The sequence below is a fragment of the Eubalaena glacialis genome, chromosome 13, assembly GCF_028564815.1.
Source record: "Eubalaena glacialis isolate mEubGla1 chromosome 13, mEubGla1.1.hap2.+ XY, whole genome shotgun sequence".
Classification (NCBI taxonomy): domain Eukaryota; kingdom Metazoa; phylum Chordata; class Mammalia; order Artiodactyla; family Balaenidae; genus Eubalaena; species Eubalaena glacialis.
Window position 1 is genome coordinate 39,207,372 of NC_083728.1, and position 20,991 is coordinate 39,228,362.

The window sequence follows — 20,991 nt, forward strand, 5'->3', positions numbered from 1 at the left end:
GTTCCCTTGTATGTTATTTGTCGTTTTTCCCTTGCTGCTTTCAATAATTTTTCTTTGTCTTTAATTTTTGCCACTTTGATTACTATGTGTCTCGGCGTGCTTCTCCTTGGGTTTATCCTGTATGGGACTCTCTGCGCTTCCTGGACTTGGGTGGCTATTTCCTTTCCCATGTTAGGGAAGTTTTCGACTATAATCTCTTCAAATATTTTCCCTGGTGCTTTCTCTCTCTCTTCTCCTTCTGGGACCCCTATAATGTGAATGTTGTTGCGTTTAATGTTGTCCCAGAGGTCTCTTAGGCTGTCTTCATTTCTTTTCATTCTTTTTTCTTTAGTCTGTTCCGCAGCAGTGAATTCCACCATTCTGTCTTCCAGGTCACTTATCCGTTCTTCTGCCTCAGTTATTCTACTATTGATTCCTTCTAGTGTAGTTTTCATTTCAGTTATTGTATTGGTCATCTCTGTTTGTTTGTTCTTTAATTCTTCTAGGTCTTTGTTAATCATTTCTTGCATCTTCTCAATCTTTGCCTCCATTCTTATTCCAAGGTCCTGGATCATCTTCACTATCATTATTCTGAATTCTTTTTCTGGAAGGTTGCCTATCTCCACTTCATTTAGTTGTTTTTCTGGGGTTTTTTCTTGTTCCTTCATCTGGTATATAGCCCTCTGCCTTTTCATCTTGTCTATCTTTCTGTAAATGTGGTTTCTGTTCCACAGGCTGCAGGACTGTAGTTTTTCTTGCTTCTGCTGTCTGCCCTCTGGTGGTTGAGGCTATCTAAGAGGCTTGATGGGAGGCTCTGGAGGTGGGTAGAGCTGACTGTTGCTGTGGCGGTCAGAGCTCTGTAAAACTTTAATCCACTTGACTGTTGCTGGGTGGGGCTGGGTTCCCTCCCTGTTGGTTGTTTTGCCTGAGGCAACCCAACACTGGAGCCTACCCGGGCTCTTTGGTGGAGCTAATGGCAGACTCTGGGAGGGCTCACGCCAAGGAGTACTTCCCAGAGCCTCCGCTGCCAGTGTCCTTGTCCCCACGGTGAAACAGAGCCAGCCCCCGCCTCTGCAGGAGACCCCCCAACACCAGCAGTTATGTCTGGTTCAGTCTCCCCCAGGGTCACTGCTCCTTCCCCTGGGTCCCGATGCACACACTATTTTGTGTACGCCCTCCCAGAGTGGGTTCTCTGTTTCCCCCAGTCCTGTCGAAGTCCTGCAATCAATTCCCACTAGGCTTCAAAGTCTGATTCTCTATGAATTCCTCCTCCCGTTGCCGGACCCCCAGGTTGGGAAGCCTGACGTGAGGCTCAGAACTTTCACTCCAGTGGGTGGACTTCTGTGGTATAAGTGCTCGCCAGTCTGTGAGTCACCCACCCAGCAGTTATGGGATTTGATTTTACTCTGATTGCGCCCCTCCTACCGTCTCACTGTGGCTTCTCCTCTGTCCTTGGACGTGGGGTATCCTCCTTGGTGAAGTCCAGTGTCTTCCTGTCGATGATTGTCCAGCAGCCAGTTGTGATTCTGGTGCTCTCGCAAGAGGGAGTGAGAGCACGTCCTTCTACTCCGCCATCTTGGTTAATCCTCCGAGAATACTTTCTCCCGCCTGCCTTTTGTTTGGAGAAAAACTTCAGTCGCTGAATCACTGCAGAAACATTCTGGAAATGAAGCATGCTAATCTCCTAAGCCCATTTAGAAATACCTTGGAGAGGAATCATGGAGTCCCTCCAATCTGGTTTTCCTTTCTCCTTCAGTCTTACGGTGCTCCGGCCAGTTTGCTCATCTACCTCTCACCTGTCTACATTCTTATTCCGAGGTCCTGGATCATCTTCACTATCATTCTGAATTCTTTTTCTGGAAGGTTGCCTATCTCCACTTCATTTAGTTGTTTTTCTGGGGTTTTATCTTGTTCCTTCATCTGGTATATAGCCCTCTTCCTTTTCATCTTGTCTGTCTTTCTGTGAATGTGGTTTTTGTTCCACAGGGTGAAGGATTGTAGTTTTTCTTGCTTCTGCTGTCTGCCCTCTGGTGGCTGAGGCTATCTAAGAGGCTTGATGGGAGGCTCTTGATGGGAGGTGGTAGGTAGCTGTTTATATTCTTAACTTCATATTCTCTATAAAAGAGTTCTGCTTCAAGAGGATATCTTGTTTTCAAACTTTTGAGTAAATGTCTGTCTTGTCTAGGTGTTAACTAAGGATCTTGAAAGGCATGCAGCTGAGTTACAAGCCCAAGAAGGATTGTCTAGAAATGGGGAGACAATGGTAAATGTGCCACACATTCATACAAGGTGAGGAATTTGCTGATATTGAAGTATTATTCAGAAACAGGCATTAAAGACTATTTAAGAGTGAGAACCTCATTTTATAAAGCCAAAGAAATCAGTAAAAAGCATATGAGTTTCTTGCTAACTCATTGGTCATCACACCCAAGTGAACCTGCTGAATTTGAAGAGATCGTGATAGAAATAAGCTTTTTCTGCCTAAATAAGTTGATTTGTGAACCTGCAAATTTTTGTAAGCATTGATTTTGGATGTATGCTTGTCAAGACCCTGCTATTTACCTTTAATAATCCATGTGATACACTAAGTGGTGTGATTAAATTTTGTTAAAATTATTAGATTTCTATTAAACACAGAGAACAAATGGAATTTTTTCTTGAATTCAACTTTTTATTGTATTATAAGATTTTAAATTCTCATTAGAAGAGATGAATAAAGTAATCATCAAGGTTGTTTGTTTTTTTTTTGCTTAGAATTTAAAAAAGACATTTCCTAACATTTCTTGAAAAAGAAGTTGGAGACTCAGAAGTTGCTGAATCTGAGACTTTCCTTTTGGCATTATTTTTTTCCTTTTTCCCTAGAGAACAGCCAATGAGACAAGAGGAAAAGGGAAGATTTAACTTTTTTTATTTTTAAGAATGATTTAATACTTGTAAAATTCCTGATATATATGGGGGTGATATGGTTTGAGAATTCCATAATTGCTTCTAAAAGGGACTTGTGAAAATGCAGACAACCTCAGCTTTCTGCTCATTGTAAATGTATAGATAAATATGTTCCTGTTTTTGTTTTTAGGGTATACAACTATGAGCCCTTAACACAGCTCAAGAATGTCCGAGCAAATTACTATGGAAAATACATTGCTCTGAGAGGGACAGTGGTTCGCGTCAGTAATATAAAGCCTCTTTGTACCAAGATGGCTTTTCTTTGTGCTGCATGTGGAGAAATTCAGAGTTTTTCTCTTCCAGATGGAAAATATAATCTTCCCACAAAGGTGATACCATGTTCTTTAACTACTTCCTTCTTTATCTTGGTAAAGAAGGCAAATCAATTTACAGAAAACATTTCCCAGTGTTTCTAAATACAGAGCTTATTTTTATTGTTTATTTTCAGTTTTTAAATTATAAAATACTTCAAGGTACAGAAAATAAATAATCGAAACATCTCTACCCACCACTCAGAATTTACATTTTTCCAGTTCCAGCTGTATCTTGAAAGAGGTAGAGCATTACTGGTACAGCTTTTGTCTCTTTTTTACCCCTTGCTTGTACCATTCCCAGAGACAGTCATTATCCTGAAGTTAATTTGTATTCTTTCCATTCATATTTTTATATTTTGACTTAATAGGTACACATATTGTTTTCTTTCCTTTATTCTGCTGTTGGAAAGTGATGCATTCCTTTTTTGTTAACTTTTTTTTTAAACTATAAATTTTAAAACTATAGAAAAGTGTAGAGAATAATGTAACTAATATCTGTATACTACCATTATGAGTTGGCAAATATTTAGCTAATTTTTTTAACAAAAAATATTAAGTGTTATAAAGGTAAAGTCTCTTTGTTTCCCTCCTCAGTTCCATTAACTTTGTTCCACCCCTAGAGCCACTATTCTGAAATCAGCATGTATTCCTCAAGTCTACATTTTCATACTTGACTATATATATAGGATTTGTTTTGTTTATGTTTACGTAAATGATATACTGAATGTAACAAATTACAACTTTTTTTCATTTGGTTGTTTTGGAGTTCTACCTATCTTAATACATATCTAATTCTTTCATTTATTGGGTGGAGTAAATGAATAGCCACTGTTTATCCATGCTTTTGGCAGACATTGTGCTGTTTCCAGTTTTTCATAATTTCAAATAATGCTGCAGAGAACATTCTTGTACATGTCTCCTTAGCAGAGGAATTTCTCGGTTATATGCTATGCTTATTTTTAACTTTTTTAGATGTTGCTAAAGTACTTTCCAGAATGTTGGTCCCAACTTACACCCCTGCTGGTGGTGTCAAGTGATTACCATTTCCACATATTTTCATTAACACTTGGTATTGTTAGGTTTTTAAATTTTTGCCAGACTGGTGGGTGTAAAATGGTATTTCATTTTTAATATGAATTTCTGTGATTTCTGTTATGTTTGAGCATCTTTTCACATCTTTATTGGCCATTCAGTTTCTTTCTTTATTGAATTTTCTATTCATTTTTCTGTTTATACTATTGATAGGAGTTCTTTATGAATTCTAGATACTGAGCATTGATTTCTTACATTATAGATATTTTCTCCCAGTCTTTAGTTTATCTTTTAACTTTGTGGTACATTTTTTGTTTTAGAGTTTTATCAATACATTTTGACATGGTTAAATTGATCAGTCTTTTTCCTATGACTTTTACATTTTCTGCATGGCTTAAGAAGGCCTCCCTCACTCACTCATTATAAACATCTCTCTTACATTTTCTTCCAATACTTTTAAGTCTTGTTTTTTCTATTTAGATCTTTCGTCCATCTGAAATTTAATTTTGTGAATGGCATAAAGCTAAGGACCTAATTTTATTCTTTTAGGTGGAAAGCCAGTTGTTGCCATTTATTAATTAAGCCCTCTGTTTCTACTGATGTGTAATACATCATCTGTAGTACACTGTGCTCCTGTAGACATGTGAGTCTGTTTTATTTCACTGGTCCTGTACCAGGTCTACACAATCCTATTTACATTGACCTTATTAAAACTTTTGATAAGGTAGGAAGACTTGCCATACCGATTCTTCTTTTCCAGAGTTGCCTTTATCATCCTTAGACTTTAATAAGTTTAACATTTATTACATTTTTACTCAGATTGAAATTCCTAAGGCTTCCTTCTCTTTTAGGAAGAACAGAGTATGTTAGATTCAGCTATTGGTTCTGAATAATCAATGGTGTTGGTAAATGGGTGTAACCTACTATTTGGGCTTAAGATTCAGGACTGCCTTTAGGTCAGAGAGGCCAGATTTTTTTTTTTTCCTTTGGCCACACCGCTCGTTTTGTGGAATCGTAGTTCCCCGACCAGGGATTGAACCTGTGACCTCAGCAGTGAAAGCACAGTCTTAACAACTGGGCCTCCAGAGAATTCCCTGGCAAGGACAGAATTTAAATCCTGATTTAAATCGGATATTTTCTGTAAACATTATTTTGTCAAGGTATTTCCACGCCCTTTAATACAGTAGGTAGTAACGCTGACGTCATTACTCGTGTCTGAACCTCAGTGAATCAAAGTGATCAGAAAGACAGTTGTTCCAGTCACTATTGCTGCATAACTAATCACCCTACGGCATAGTAGCTCAAAATAACAACAATCATTTTATTATTTCACATGGTATCTGTGGGTCAGGAGTTTGGAAGAACTGGTTGTCTGGGTACTTCTGGCTCTTGGTCTCTTATGGAGCTGGAACAACAAGCGACTGGACTGACTGGGCACTGGCCAGCATCTCTCCTCCGTGTTGTCTTTGTGTGTGGGCTGGTTTTGGCTTCTTGCACACAGTATGGCAGCTCAGGACACTCATTCTGCTCACATGACTGCCAATAGCTTCAAGAGACAGAGGTCCAGCTGACAGTCAGAAATGGCTTTGCCTCTTTTGAGGCAGCCTCAGAGGTCAGGCAGCATTACTCTGTCACATTCGGTTGGTTACAAAGTGAGTCACAAGCCTGTCCACATCCCAGGAGGGGGAAATTAGACTCCAGCTCTTTATAGGGGAGTGGCAAGGTTCTAGAAAGGTTTGAAAGGAGATACTATTACAACCGTATTTGGAAAACACAGTCTGCCACAGTCTCTGTATTTATAAATGCATCTTGAGGTACAAACGGCAAACAAATGACTTACGAAAACTTGAACACAACTGACTTACATGTTGAGGACTGCCTGTGTGGTACAATAAATATTATACTATACAAACAGTGCAAAATGAGGTTAGATAGGAGAATTGGGGATTAAAGAAGACCCAGGAAAGGCTTTTGAAAAGGGGAGGATTGGGGCTGGGTATGTGGGACAGGATACAAGGGGATGTTCAAGGATTGGGAGACTACTTGGGCACAAAGGAAGGAATAAGTGCTTGGTGTGACAGGTGTGTAAAGAGACTTGCATACCCACAGCAGAAAGAATAAGAGCAGTCATCAAGAGGGACCAGCTGAAAAAGTGCCTCAAAAACAAAATCAGTACAGAGGAAATAGAAAGTCATTGCAGCTTTTAGTTCATCTTCCTTTAATACCATTCTGGGACCAACTTTTAAACCAATACTAAATGAAGCATTTTAACTTGAATTTTCCTGAGATATGATTGTAGTTTATCAAAATTTAAATGTGAATTAATCTTGTTGCAGTGTCCTGTGCCTGCATGTCGAGGGAAGTCATTTACTGCTCTCCGAAGCTCTCCTCTCACAGCTACGATGGACTGGCAGTCAATCAAGTAAGCAATCAGACTATTAAATAAAAGGCAGGTTTTAGAGCTCTCATACTGCCAAGTAAATCTACAGTATTCCTGTATTATACTTTGATTCTTATCTGTAGATTGTGATAAAGTATATAGTAAAAGGTTTACTTGGTGCAGAGTTATGTGTTGGAGTGACAATTGTCTTTATTTGAGATTTGTTTTCTCTCAGATTCCAGAAAGGATTTAATGTGCAAGTATTATGTCCTTTTGCTATTGGGAAATCATTTTATATCTCATTTATGTGACTCATTGAATTGGATGTATATATAAGCAAAGCTGTATGTTTCGTTCCATAATGTGATATCCTAGAAATAATATTGTTTTGAAGTTTTAAAATAGAGAATCCCTTAGAAATAGATATGTTTCATTTTATGTTCACAATATCCATGAGACATTTTCTATAGGTGATTAAAAAAAACTGGGTTTTTTTAAAAGTCAGATAGTTTTCTCTATGTGTGTATATTTTTAACAATTGATTCCATTTTTTTCTGGCTGTAGTCCCATAACTTATCCCTAAATATAAAATAATGGGTAGTTTTGAAGTCAGAGTGCTATCCAGGAAACTTGGCTGAAACAGATGGTCTTTGAAAACTAAGGACATAGGGGAAAAGTGAAGTAGATTGCTACCAAGCCCTGTCCTAGCTTGACCTCCTAATGCCCTATAAAAACCAAGACCAATATATACAATAATTAACTGTGCACTATGCTGAGATCTTTACAGACACTCCATTTTATAAAAGATGAAATGTTTAAAACTCTTGAGTGTGATCATGTGGGGGAGCCTGGTTTCCAGCCCATGTCTATAGCACTTTCACCACTGAAGGGGGTGGTGAGGGCCTTAAAGGTGCTATAAGGTTCACAGTAGATGCATAGAAGATTCAGAGTGACTTAATTATTTGAACAAAATTTCTTTGTTTTCAGGTAAAAATAGACTAAAAATAGGCTTAAATATTTTAACTAGATTTGAATGATCATCTCCTAATATTAGGAAATCAAACTTAGGGGTAGATGACTGAGAAAAGGAGGACATTTAAATCCTTTTCTTGAGTTTTTAAAAGTAAGGTATTGCTCAGGTTCATTTTAAATGAGTTAGTTATAGTAAAACTTTGTTAATGCAATATTAGCTTACATAATTAATTGTTTTATTCTATTGCTATATAGGTATATAAAATGATTTTTTGCCCTAGAAGAAAGGCCTCCTTCCTGCCATATACAGTAAATTCAGTTTCAATTTTTTCTGAGCCTTAGCTTGGATGGCCATAAGGAATTAAGTTATTGTTTCTCAACTAGTGCATTGAAATGTTTGGATGAGTCAAGGTGACAGCTTTATTGTGTATATCAGAATCGGAAGCGTTAACAGTTGCAGCAGTCCCAGTTATAGAAGTTCACCTGATGAAGACAGTCACAATATGTGCAGAAATAGCTTGCTGAAAGTATGTTTTCACAGTGTTGATAACCAAAAATGGAGAATAACCTAAACATCTGAAGAAAATATTATAAAAAGGATGATACTATGAATTATTGTGTAGCCACTAATTATGATGATGTAGGAGAGTGTTTTGAAATGACATCCAAAAATGTTTACAATGAATTTAGTGATAAAGCAGGTCACAGAATGTTCTCTACTGTACAATACTGACTTTATTTAAAAAAAAAAAAAAAAAACACTGGTAAATACAAAAACATGTTGAGAGTATACTGTCTGGGAGGTGAGATGAAAGTAATTGTTATTTTCTTCTTTCTGTTTATCTGTGTTTTTAAATTTTTACAAAGGTGACACATAGAAATATGTATTCTTTTAATAAGAAAAGTCTAAAAATATACTGTTTCTCCTTTTTTTTTTGGCTGCTTTGGGTCTTTGTTGCTGCGTGTGGGCTTTCTCTAGTTCTGGCGAGTGGGGGCTACTCTTTGTTGCAGTGTGCCGGCTTCTTATTGCGGTGGCTTGTCTTGTTGTGGAGCACGGGCTCTAGGCATGCGGGCTTCAGTAGTTGTGGCTCGCAGGCTCTAGAGAGCAGGCTCAGTAGTTGTGGCGCACAGGCTTAGTTGCTCCACGGCATGTGGGATCTTCCCGGACCAGGGATTGAACCCGTGTCCCCTGCATTGGCAGGTGGATTCTTAACCAGTGCACCAGCAGGGAAGTCCCTAAAAATATACTTTTTTAAAGCAAGGTGACCTTAGCATGTTGTGTCACTCTGACACTTCTCATTGCAGTTCGCCAGTGTTTAAATATGCATTGAGGGTGAAAGTAGTGGGTAACCACGGAGCAGGGTTTGTACTTACATTCATCATTTAAGTGATTAAATTAAAAAGTTTTAAAGTAATGTGTATGTTTTTAAAAAGTCAATCAGCATAGAAGGCCACAGTTCCCACAACTTCTTGTTGCCTTATACATAATTCTAGATAACATTCTTATGTCTATTCCTTCACTTTACTCATCCACTCTGTGAGCTGAGGATGTTAGAGACATGGTACCTGCTGTCCCTTCTCCCCCTTCCACCTCTAGACTTTTTTCTGTATGACGTTACTTTTAAATTGTCAAGGTTTATTTCTGTTTTCTAATGAGAATTATCTTCCATGTTTTATTTATAGGTCGTATCTAATGAAACCAACAAACACCACTTACATTTTTATGATAATGTAAATATTGTTCAACAAAGAATCAAGTCAGGTGATCAGATGCCAAGAGAAAGAAATGTAATTTGTGTCACTGGGTTGTTTTGTTTTGTTGGATTTTTTGCCCCTTAAAGGAAAATGATCCAAGCATCAAAATCAAAATGGATTCTTTTCTTATACTCCACTGAATTATCCCATATTTTAATATGCTTCATATTTGGACTATAACTTTGTTGTTTAGCACTTTTCCTACTCTTTGTAATCTTTTTATCCATGGTGTTCTGAAAACGTCTGAGTCTATCTAATCGTGTCTTCATCCTGCTTGATACTGATTGGCCCTTTTCTTCTAGAGTTGTCTTCAACTCTAGAATATCTATTTTCTGTTTTCTGTCTTTGGGCTTCTTATCAGGTGTATCCATTCAATTGTTTGTCCTTCACCCTTTGTTTTCTTTATGCTCTTTTCTAGATTTTTTTTGGCTTTTGCTTGTATCCCTTCTATAAGTGTTTGATTTTTATATACATATCTTTAATTTTTCTGATCTCACACTTGTTTTCCAATAGTTTCTTTTTCATAGCAGCTCACTCTTGTTTTATGATGGTAACATTTTCTCAGAGACTCTTAAGCAGTTTTTTCTTTGTTTTTAATGCTCTTCTCCTTCTTTAATTATTGCCATTTCATCCTCAAATATCTGATGAGGAATGAGAAATTATTTGGAGTAGGTAGGATAGGTTTCCTTTGCTATTTTTTAGGTAGGAGTTTTTCTTCAAAAAGCCTCATCCCTGGATAGAGGGTAGGGTTTTGACTAACAGATTTTGCTTTATGAATGTGTTTTTGAATTTGGCTTGGGCTCCTCAAATGCCAGAATGAGGAGGCTTATGCTGGAGCTCTGATATCCTCTCTGGACACCTTAGTTCCCATCATAGAGTAGATGGCTCTGTTTCCTTAAAACAGTGCTGTGGTTTTTGCCAGGTGGGGAAGCCTGATGGCTTTCCTGGGATGCCCTCATTCTTCTCCTACCCACCTATCCACCCACCTTCCAAATAATTTCTGAACAGCTATTCTGTGACTTGTCTTTCAGTTGATTATCCTGTTTTGTTTCAGCCATCTGCTCCCACTCTCCATTCCTGCCACCTCCAACTTAGAAGCCTCTCTAGGGCTGAGAACATTGGCTCCCACTTCTCTTGTACCCTTGTAAATTTTTCCTGTGTGTATTCTGGAATTCATTTTATTTTATCCATCAGTACTTTCCCATTTGCTGTTTTATAAAATTTCATTAATATCTCTTATTTGTTGATGGCACCTCTGCATGCCCCAAAACTTCTCTTCACTCTTTTAATGACTGTTATTTTGGTGGACACTTTAGAGGGAAGGTAGGCAAATGCATGTGCCCATTCTGCCATCTTTAATTGGAAATTGCTGAAGTAGTTTTAGATATACCATTGAACTTTTTCTTTTTCTTTTTTTTTTTTTTTAACTAACTGCCCTTTATCTAGCTCAGCACCATGTGGACCCTGAATAGTTAATATGTTGACAAAATAACCCAATGTCAGTATGTGTACTGACTGAAAATTGTTTAACTTTTTAGAATCCAGGAGTTGATGTCTGATGATCAGCGAGAAGCAGGTCGGATTCCACGAACAATAGAATGTGAGCTTGTTCACGATCTTGTGGATAGCTGTGTCCCAGGAGACACAGTGACTATCAATGGAGTTGTCAAAGTCTCAAATGCTGAGGAAGGTGTGGTATAACTTTCCTCAATTCGATTGTCCCTCAGTAGTTTGTCAGCATTCATCTTTTCCCTTTTTAAGATACTTCTGAATTTCCATTAATTTAAAGAACTTGATTCTTATATAGGTGAAACTTTTCCTCTAAAATAAAAGTTTATTTATAGCTCACCATGCCTTTCTTCTACATTCTACTTGAATCTTTGTAGGGAAAATGAAAATACCAATTATTGTATATCATACTTTGAAATTTACAGGTTCTCGAAATAAGAATGACAAATGCATGTTCCTTTTGTACATTGAAGCAAATTCTGTTAGCAATAGCAAAGGACAGAAAACAAAGGCTTCCGAGGATGGGTGTAAGCATGGAACATTGATGGAGTTCTCACTTAAGGACCTTTATGCCATCCAGGAGATTCAATCTGAAGAAAACCTGTTTAAACTCATTGTCAAGTATGTATGAGGTTATCTCAAGTTTTATTTTATCATGTGCATGTTGGGAGTGCTCTTGGCTACCAGTAACTGGAGACTAGTCAAAATGTTTGCAAATTACAATTCATTAGACATCTTTAGACCTATGCAACCAAGTCATTGAAAGAAGGAGACTAAAGGGTGAACTGCGTACATAATATTTAAAGAAGGGATAAAATTTCATTTTTTCAGTTCAATTCAAAGAATCAGAATAAATAAGGCCATATATGAATATATGAAGTATTATGTTGAATATAAAGAAGTATTTTACATTTGTCAATTGTATAAATAGGAACAAACAAAAAGGACAAGGTGGAAGAGATATAATCCAGCTAATCACCCATTTTTGTACAGCCCATAAGCTGAGTGGTTTTTACATTTTTTTCATAGCTGAAAAAAATTAAAAGAATTTTTCATGACACACAAAACTACATGAAGTTCAAATTTTGCTATCCATAAGTAAACTTTTATTGGAACACAGCCACACTTCTTCATTTACATAGTATCTGACTGCTTTTGAGCTACAGGGGCAGAGTTGAGTAGATGCGATAGAGAATGGCTCACAGATATTTATGTGTTTGTACCTTTACAGATAAGTTTGCTGATCTCTAGTTGAAACAATAAGGAAAATTTACTATATCACACAATCTGGTTACTCAACAGAAGAGTCATGGGACAGTGAATTACAAAGTCATTTCAACTAGTGTGTATGGGGTCGTTTGTTTACTTTTAAAAAGCAAGAAATAGATTCACATCGAAGTCACTTACTATTGATAAGTATTTCAGAATATTTTTTTATTTCCGTGTTATTGCCCTGCAGTAGAGAAGAAGCAGTGTAGAGGCGTTTTTGCTTTAGTGATTACGAGCCTTTTCTAGAAGATAAACCTGAGTTAGAATCTTGCTTCAGCCACTTCCAATGTAATCTGGGGCATGTTAATTTCTCCTTCATTTTTATCTTCTTAAAGTAGAAATAATAATACCTGCCTCAGAATGTTGTTCTGAAGATTAAATGAGATTTCATGATGTACTTAACATAATTAACACAATATGCTGTTATTTTGAAATATTTTGACAAATTTTTGGATAATTTTGAAGAAATAGGAGAAAATGAGAGAGACCGAATAGTAGCTGTACCAAACAGGTAAAGAACTGAGGTTTTGAAGTGCATTGTATTAGAAAAATTGATCTTGTCACGCTTTTCTCTTCACCTAGGCTTTGGGCTTGAGGAGAATTTAACAGTTTTTCTTTCTGCCTTTAATATGTTAATTAACAAGCTGGGAAAAGTATAGCGTTCCTCAGAGGTTCTTTGTCCTTAAACCCTCAGAGATGTCCTTTGAATAGATGGCCATCCAAACCCACCCTGGGAGAGAGGGTGCTCTGAGCTAGGGTGGCGATGTGATCTGGGGATAAATGATGGAGTGGTGAGTGGTCTGTAGCAAGTGGCCAAAGAACATCCTGGTTGAGGACCAAAACACCTCTTTGATTGGTACCTCTTACCAGTTATAAATGAAAATGAACATTTGCAGTGGTCCTTCTTCTGTCATACTTAAGGAAGATAAGTTAGTATGAAAAACCTGGGTCTCCCTCCTACAGTTTGCTTTTACCTTTTAGTTCTAAGTTTGTGATTCCAACATCAAAACTTGAATTTTTCATGGTCCTCCATTTGTGAATCTTGCAGGGGTTGGCAAACTAGGCAGGCTGCTTGTTTTGGTAAATAAAGTTTTTATTAGAGCACAGCCCCACCCATTTATTTACAAATTATTGATTGTTGGCTTTGACAAAAGTTGGATAGTTGTGACCCAGACAGTGAAACTGAGACTATTTACTTTCTGGCCCTTTAGGAAAAATGTTGTCAACCCTTGCTAGATTAACAAATTGAGGCCTATGAAAAGAGAATGGAGAAGACAGTAGAAGGCTGTTTTAGTTTAGGTTTCTTCAGAAACAATGATTTGCATAAATGTAGTTTCTTTGGGAGGTGATCCCCAGAAATACTGGGAGGGGAATGAAGAAGTGAGACAGAGAAGGGAGGGCAGTTAGTGTATGGTACCTTAATGGAGGCTTAATAAAGGCTTAATCCTTCTGAGGCCTCTGGGACACTTGACTGTAGAGCTAGCCTCAGTATTTTTCCATCTAAGGGCCTAGATTTGGGGCTGCTCCTGAGAATATTAGACACCCTAGCACTTCTGGCCTGCCCAGCCTGCCTGCTGATGATGCTTCTGCGGCCACAGAAAGCCCTTTGGCAGACAGGTGCAGGTGCTTGGTAGGAGGCCAGCAGTGATCATGCAGGAGCACGCTGAACAATGACTGCCAAGGGGAAGTGGCAGGACACCAACTTCTGTGTTGACATGTATTAACAGGGATAATGATTCACAGTTAACTCTGATTATATCTCTTCCTTCCTGTCCTTTTTGTTCCTGTTTATACAATTGATAAATGGGAACTACTTCTTTGTGTTCAACATAATACTTTATATATTCATATATGGGCTTATTTATTCTGATTCTTTGAACTGAAAAAATGAAATTTTATCCCTTTATTATGTACTCAGTTCACCCTTTAGTCTCCCTCTTTCAGTGACTTGGCTGCACAGGTCTAAAGATGTCTATTCATGTAAAATATAATATAATTCTGTATCCTAAAGCCTAAAGTAGAAGACCATGATTATGATTTTTTTTTTTTTTTTTTTTTTGGTGGCGCTCCATGTGGCATGAGGGATCTTAGTTATCTGACCAGGAATTGAACCCGCGCCCCCTGCATTGGAAGCGTGGAGTCTTAACCACTGGACCGCTAGGGAAGTCCCTGTGATGCATTTTAAAGGCTAGTAATATAAATGCTTTACAAGTGTCCTGTCTCCCTTACACAGGCACACTTTTTAAAACATTCTTCCCTTTGTAGATTCACCAAGAATTTTGATAAATTTACTGTTAGAATAAAATTTCTTGAGTTGTTTGAGGAGATGTAAATTTTTTATTTTTTACTATTTTCTTTTGATGCTAAAGAAAGCAAGTTAAGCAAATTGTAAAGTAGATCTTCTAGTGTATCACTGAAATGTAAGTTAGAATTTATAAGTCGTATTCTGTTTTTCAGCTCGCTTTGCCCTGTCATTTTTGGTCATGAAGTAAGTATTTTACTTCATCTTTGCTCGAAAATACATAAATTTGGCAAAAATAGTATATAGAGATTTCACAAAAAATAGTCATTTCTGTTGGCCAGTTATTCATATTTTATTTTTATTTATTTATTTAAAGCAATAAAGTTTAGTATTATTTTAAATTAATTTATTTATTTTTGGCTCCGTTGGGTCTTCATTGATGTGCACGGGCTTTTCTCTAGTTGCGGTGAGCAGAGGCTACTCTTTGTTGCGGTGCGCGGGCTTCTCATTGCGGTGGCTTCTCCTGTTGCAGAGCACGGGCTCTAGGTGCGCGGACTTCAGTAGTTGTGGCACGTGGGCTCAGTAGTTGTGGCTTGCGGCCTCTGGAATGCAGGCTCAGTAGTTGTGGCGCACACGCTTAGTTGCTCCGCGGCATGTGGGATCTTCCTGGACCAGGGCTCAAACCTGTGTCCCCTGCATTGGCAGGCGGATTCTTAACCACTGCGCCACCAAGGAAGTCCCTCATATTTTAATATGAATCATTATTCTCCATAAATGGATGATATGAGAGATAAACTACAGTCCCTTGTAAGACAGAGCTGCTTACCAATTAGAGTCAATAGGAATGATCTTTTTTTAAAGTGACTCTGGACACTGTAAATGTTAAAGCAGAACTAACAAAGATTTCTCAGTTTTGTGGAATGGATTCAATGCCTGGCAAGGTAGGTCTTCACTCAGTGACTTTTAAGATACCTGATTTTATATGCTTTCTAATTTTCACTTTTTAATCATTTACATTAAAGAAGTTTATATTTTTAGACTTACTTTTCTTAGGAAAAGAAAAAAAACAAAGTTCAGTCATGCTTTTAAAAAAAAGAATCCACACACAAATGTTGTAAACATAGGAGGAGCACGCCTTTTGCTAGTCATCTTTATGTTTTTCTCACTTGTTTTTGTTTTTTCTCTCTCTTCTTTCACATCTGAGCTTGTTAAAGCAGGTTTGGCATTAGCACTCTTTGGAGGAAGCCAGAAATATGCAGATGACAAAAACAGAATTCCAATTCGAGGAGACCCACATGTCCTTGTTGTTGGAGACCCAGGCTTGGGAAAGAGTCAGATGCTACAGGTAGGAAATCAGACATTTAGTATTTGACCTTTTGCTTGTAAAATGCATGAAAAATTCACAAGTGAATTTTCTTTAAACATGCAGTGTTTGTGTTCCAGAGGGTATTATTTGTCAGGTAGTGTGAGTTGGGGTTTGTGTGAGTAATATATAATTTGTATCTGGCCATTCTTTCAAATCGAGCCAGTCTCCTGTCACTCAGGCTGCACAAGCATGCTGCTCTGTTAAGATGTCAACTATTGTGAAATATTAACCATTTCCCTAACCCCCTTTTTTGTATCCAGTATTGCTTTGCTAGTCTTTGTTGTTGTGACCTCACCTATGAAAAGAATAGTTCAAGAAAGTAAAGCAGGGTCACCCGTTATCTCTTCATACAACTACATAAACACTGTATTGGGCTTTAAGAATAGTCTGATAAAGGTAAGAGATCTGTCCTATCCATCTCCACTGCTTCTTTCTGAGTCTAAAACAAGGAAACTTCTATGACCAGTCTGTTGTTGGTCCCCAAGATGATTTTGGCTGTGCCAATCAGAGCCTAGTAGTTCTCCCCTCCAGGGCTTATGCTGGCCCTAGAAGATGCAGCTGGTTGGAGTGCTTGTGGTTTCCTTGGAGTGACACCTGGTAAGCCAGCAATGCATATCACTATCACCTTTGGAGCTTTTCGAAAATACCGTGGCCTTCCCCAGTATTAAGAATTAAGAATCTCTGGGTTAGGGTCCTAGCATCTACATGTTTATAAACACAGGTTATTCTGAAGTGCAGCCAGGATTGAAAACTCTCGATCTCATTGTATTATAAACCTACTGTCCTTCATGTCAGAGTCATTATTTGTTCCCTATGGCTGAGTGTTAAATCAGTTATCATTTTAATTCCTAATCTGATATTTATTTAATCCTGTGTTTCCCAGTTTTGTTCATTTTGGCCAATTGGGTCAACTTTTTAAAAAAATTCTGTTCTGAACCCATGCTATAAGCCTGACAACTGAGGCACAGAGTACCCAGTTATAGGTGAAGCAGAGTTGATAGTAAAAATGAAAACAGTATACTTGGGTAGAATATGCATGTAAAAGTGCATGTGGGGATCTGAATTGCATGTAAGTCTGCTAGCCCCACTAAGCCAAGGTTTTTAAAAATTAGGCTAACACTAACAGTTATGAGTTGTTTATATTTTTAAATTATGTTTTCCTTTGACCATTTAACAAGCCATCATACTCTCAAACTAACAACTAAGAAATTACAAGTAACAAAAATAATGATAGCTAACATTTATTTAGCTAGGCACCAAAGCATCACTTGGGTTGTGTGCTATGCAAGTCCCGAGCGCACTATTGACATAGATAGCAGTGTAAGTGCTGTCTCCTAAGGTGGTGGGGTGCACAGCTGTGTACAGCAGCCTTGCACGGGGCATGTATTGTACGCCAGGTACCAGGTTAAGTGCCTTGCATATGCGATCTCATTTATTCCTCAAGGCAGTACGTGATAAAATATAAGGAAGCTGAGGCTCAGAGAGGTTCAAGAGCAGAACCACCAGTAGATGCGTGGTAGAGCCAGGACTTAAACAGGTCTGCCTGACTCCAGAGATCCATGCTTTTAGCTGTTGTGTCCTTTATTCTGTCGTGCCGTATCTTGTTTACTCAGAAGATGAGCACTAGTGAGCCATTTTATTACCTGATGTTTAGAGAAGCATTGGAGTCTCTGAAACTAAACTTAGTACTTACATTTTTTCTATTTGAACTTGAAAATGAAGCATAAAATGGAATTGTGTAGAGTATTCACATGACCACAGACTTCAAAATCAGGCTGCCTGGGTTTGATTGAATCCTGACGTCACACCTTCATAGCTGTGTAAGTTACTCTCTTCAGACCTTAGTTTCTACATCAGTAACAGAAGTGTTACCTTCGTCTTACTGTGGTGGTGAAGATTGTACAGTAAAGCTCTTAGAAGAATACCTGGCATATAGCTAATATTTGTGAGCAACTACTATAGTAGCTATTATTTCCCTTTTACTTTGGTTGATTCTCTTAAACTCTTTGTTTCATTAGGCAGTGTGCAGCGTTGCTCCACGTGGCGTGTATGTTTGTGGTAATACCACAACTACCTCTGGTTTGACTGTAACTCTTTCAAAAGATAGTTCCTCTGGAGATTTTGCTTTGGAAGCTGGTGCCCTGGTACTTGGTGATCAAGGTAAGAGGCCAAAGCAAATAATAATTTTAGGGCTTTTTTTTTTTTTAAGCCTTTTCCTTTTCAATTAATTTCTTTACAGTCTGTTCCAAGAGTCATTTGGACAGCACCGTCCCAACCAGTGAGTTGAGAATGAGTGCCAGAAAAACTAGAAATACACATCTCATCATTTTGTTTGTTTGTTTTTTCAGGATATGATGGATAGTTTATAAGAAATCTAGTTGGAAGGCTCAGCAGGAAGAGATCGCCAGTTGGGCTTTGCTACCTAAATTTCTCTTTGTGATGCTTTAACCCTATTGGGAAAACATATTCCTGTGCATGTATCAGGCAGTGCCCAGGTTCCAGTCCAGCTGAGGTCATTCATTCCTTCCAGTTTGCCAGTGACATCACATTTCTAAATCCAGTACCTGTCAGCCATGTTTGACACAGCTGATCACTGCTGCCTCAATGAATACTGTATCTCCTTGGTTTCAAGGACACTGCACTCTTCTGGTTTTCCTCTTACTTTTATTCACTGTTCAGTCTCAGTCTTTACTTGTTCTTCGTCTCCCCAACGTCTTAACTGGTTGGCTCCTCAGGATACTTAGTTTTTGTACTATTTTCTTCTCAGTCTGTACTTACCTTCTTGATGATCTTATCTAGCTTCATGGCTCTTTACCTACGTATATCCTGAAATTTTCCAAATTTATGTTTCCTCTCCCTTGAACTCCAGGCACATATTTCCCCTTGCCTATGCAGTATCTCTACAGCTTTCTCAAACTTAGCATGTCCAAAACCAAAGTCTTGATCTTCCCCTTCAACCTATTCTTCTTACAGTTTTTTCCCATCTTTGTAAATGACACTTTCATCCTTTTATTTGCTCATATCAGAAAACATGAAGACATTCTTGACTTTTTCTCATACCGCACATCCAGTCTGTCAGCAAATCTTGTTGGCTCTACCTTCCAGATATAACCAGCATCCAACCACTTCTCCACTGCTGCTACCCCAATCCAAGACACCATCATCTCTCACATGGATCATTACTGTGATCTCCTAGTTGGCATGCCTGTGACCACTGTTGCCCTTCCTATTGTTTTTAACAAGGCAGAGCAATCCCATTAAAACTTAGATCACATTATTCTTCTGTTCAAAACCCTCCAGTGCCTTCTCATCTCACACAGTGAAAGCCCAAGTTTGATAGTGGCCCAGGCACCCTTTAATCACCTCTTTTGCCTCGTTACCTGCTACTTTCCTCTTACTTCCTCTTCCCCAGCTACACTGGCCTCCTTGCTATACCTTGAGTACCACCAGCACTCCAGGCACATCACATTCCTGCATCGCAGCCTTTGTACTTTGGAACCTTCTTACCCCAGATAGTCTGCAAGGCTTATTTCCTTTCCTCCTTCAAATTTTTGTTCAAAAGTCCTGACCCCAGTGAGGCCTTCCCTTAACACCACATTTTACACTGTAACCACTCCCCCCACCACCAGCAGACCCCGTTCTCCTACCCTACTCTTTCTTTCCAGAGCATTTCTTACCTTCTAATATACCATATGGTCTACTTTTTTTATTGTCTGCCTCCCAACACTGAATAGAATGTAACCTTCACGAGGACAGAGAATATTGTCTTTGCAGTGCTATATCCCGCATGCCTAGAACATAGTATTGATATATAAAAAGCATTCAGTAAATAATTGATGAATGCATAAATTCAACAAACATATATCTGGTTATTGTATAGCTCATTAGAAGTGACAGTATTTTTGCTAGGTTACCAGGTGAAGAAAATAATAAATAGGAAGAGGTTACTCATTGTTAAGCTGTCAGATTTTCCATTAAATAGAAGTTGAAGGTGATACAGGGTTTAGCTGTGCAGATAGCTAATGTGATTTAATAAGATGCACAGTGTTAAAAGTCCATGGCTGTGGCTTCCCTGGTGGCGCAGTGGTTAAGAATCCGCCTGTCAATGCAGGGGACACGGCTTCGAGCCCTGGTCCAGGAAGATCCCACATGCCGCGGAGCAACTAAGCCCGTGCACCACAACTACTGAGCCTGCGCTCTAGAGCCCGCGAGCCACAACTACTGAAGCCTGCGCTCCTAGAGCCCGTGCTCCGCAACAAGAGAAGCCACTGCAATGAGAAGCTTGTGCACTGCAACGAAGAGTAGCCCCCGCTTGCTGCAACCAGAGAAAAGCCCGCATGCAGCAATGAAGACCCAACGCAGCCAAAAAATAATAAAATAAATAAAATAAAGTAAAAAAAAAAAAAAGTCCATGACCTTCTCTTTCAAATCTATGTAGATAAGCCAAGCGCTATGATGGTAAAAATATCACTGTTAAAATACAAAAGAATATTAGTCAGCAGAGACCAGATTCTAGAAACAAATAGAATCCTACTAAACAATAAATAAGATCCTACTAAAATCTTTACTGAAGACTTTCAGGGGAAAAAATGAGAAATAGAGCTGTTTTATAATATTTCCCTTCTTTGCTATCTAATGAAATGACCAAAAAATTGTTTGAAAAAAAAGCAACAAGATATACCAATTGTAGCCAAACAAGAAAAAGAGTAAAATTTTCACAACTTAAACTTTATGCTTTAAAACCAGAGGTTGGCAAAGTTTAGTCCACAGGTCAACCCACCTTCAGCCTATTTTAGTATAGTCCACAAGCTATTTTAAAGTATTGTAAAGGACAAACAAAAACCCAAGAATATGTGACAGACTATATGTGGCCCACAAAACATAAAAAATTTCATCTGCCCGTTTATAGGAAAAGTTTGCTAGCTCCCGCTTTAAACTTTGAAAAGTGGCAAAGAGGTAGCCTGACTTTGTTCCTACCCTGTCCACACCTCTGAGGAACTGTACTAGTAATCTTGAGAATTTCCAATAATACCATCAATTCCAGAGAGTCCTGGACTGACTGATCATAGAGTAGATATAGAGGCGTTTAACCATAGCAAAGCCCTCAGGACATGACCACCAAATTGCTCATGGTATGGGGAGAAGGGGAGGAAAAATATTACAAGGTAATGTTAGAGGGCCTCCAGTAACCTGTGGTTTAGACGTAATACACCTGGTACATAAAATG

The 20,991-nt window shown here is 38.3% G+C and overlaps 1 protein-coding gene across 1 annotated transcript in view; it reads left to right on the forward strand.

The window, feature by feature from the left end:
* MCM8 (minichromosome maintenance 8 homologous recombination repair factor) overlaps positions 1-20,991 on the forward strand; it is a 49,500-nt gene that overhangs the window by 19,122 nt on the left and 9,387 nt on the right. Inside the window, exons 6-13 of the mRNA XM_061208232.1 lie at positions 2,165-2,268; positions 3,056-3,254; positions 6,608-6,693; positions 10,917-11,068; positions 11,313-11,508; positions 14,614-14,644; positions 15,603-15,743; positions 17,783-17,924. Coding sequence (XP_061064215.1) covers positions 2,165-2,268; positions 3,056-3,254; positions 6,608-6,693; positions 10,917-11,068; positions 11,313-11,508; positions 14,614-14,644; positions 15,603-15,743; positions 17,783-17,924 — 1,051 coding nt within the window. The remainder of the gene's footprint in view (positions 1-2,164; positions 2,269-3,055; positions 3,255-6,607; positions 6,694-10,916; positions 11,069-11,312; positions 11,509-14,613; positions 14,645-15,602; positions 15,744-17,782; positions 17,925-20,991) is intronic.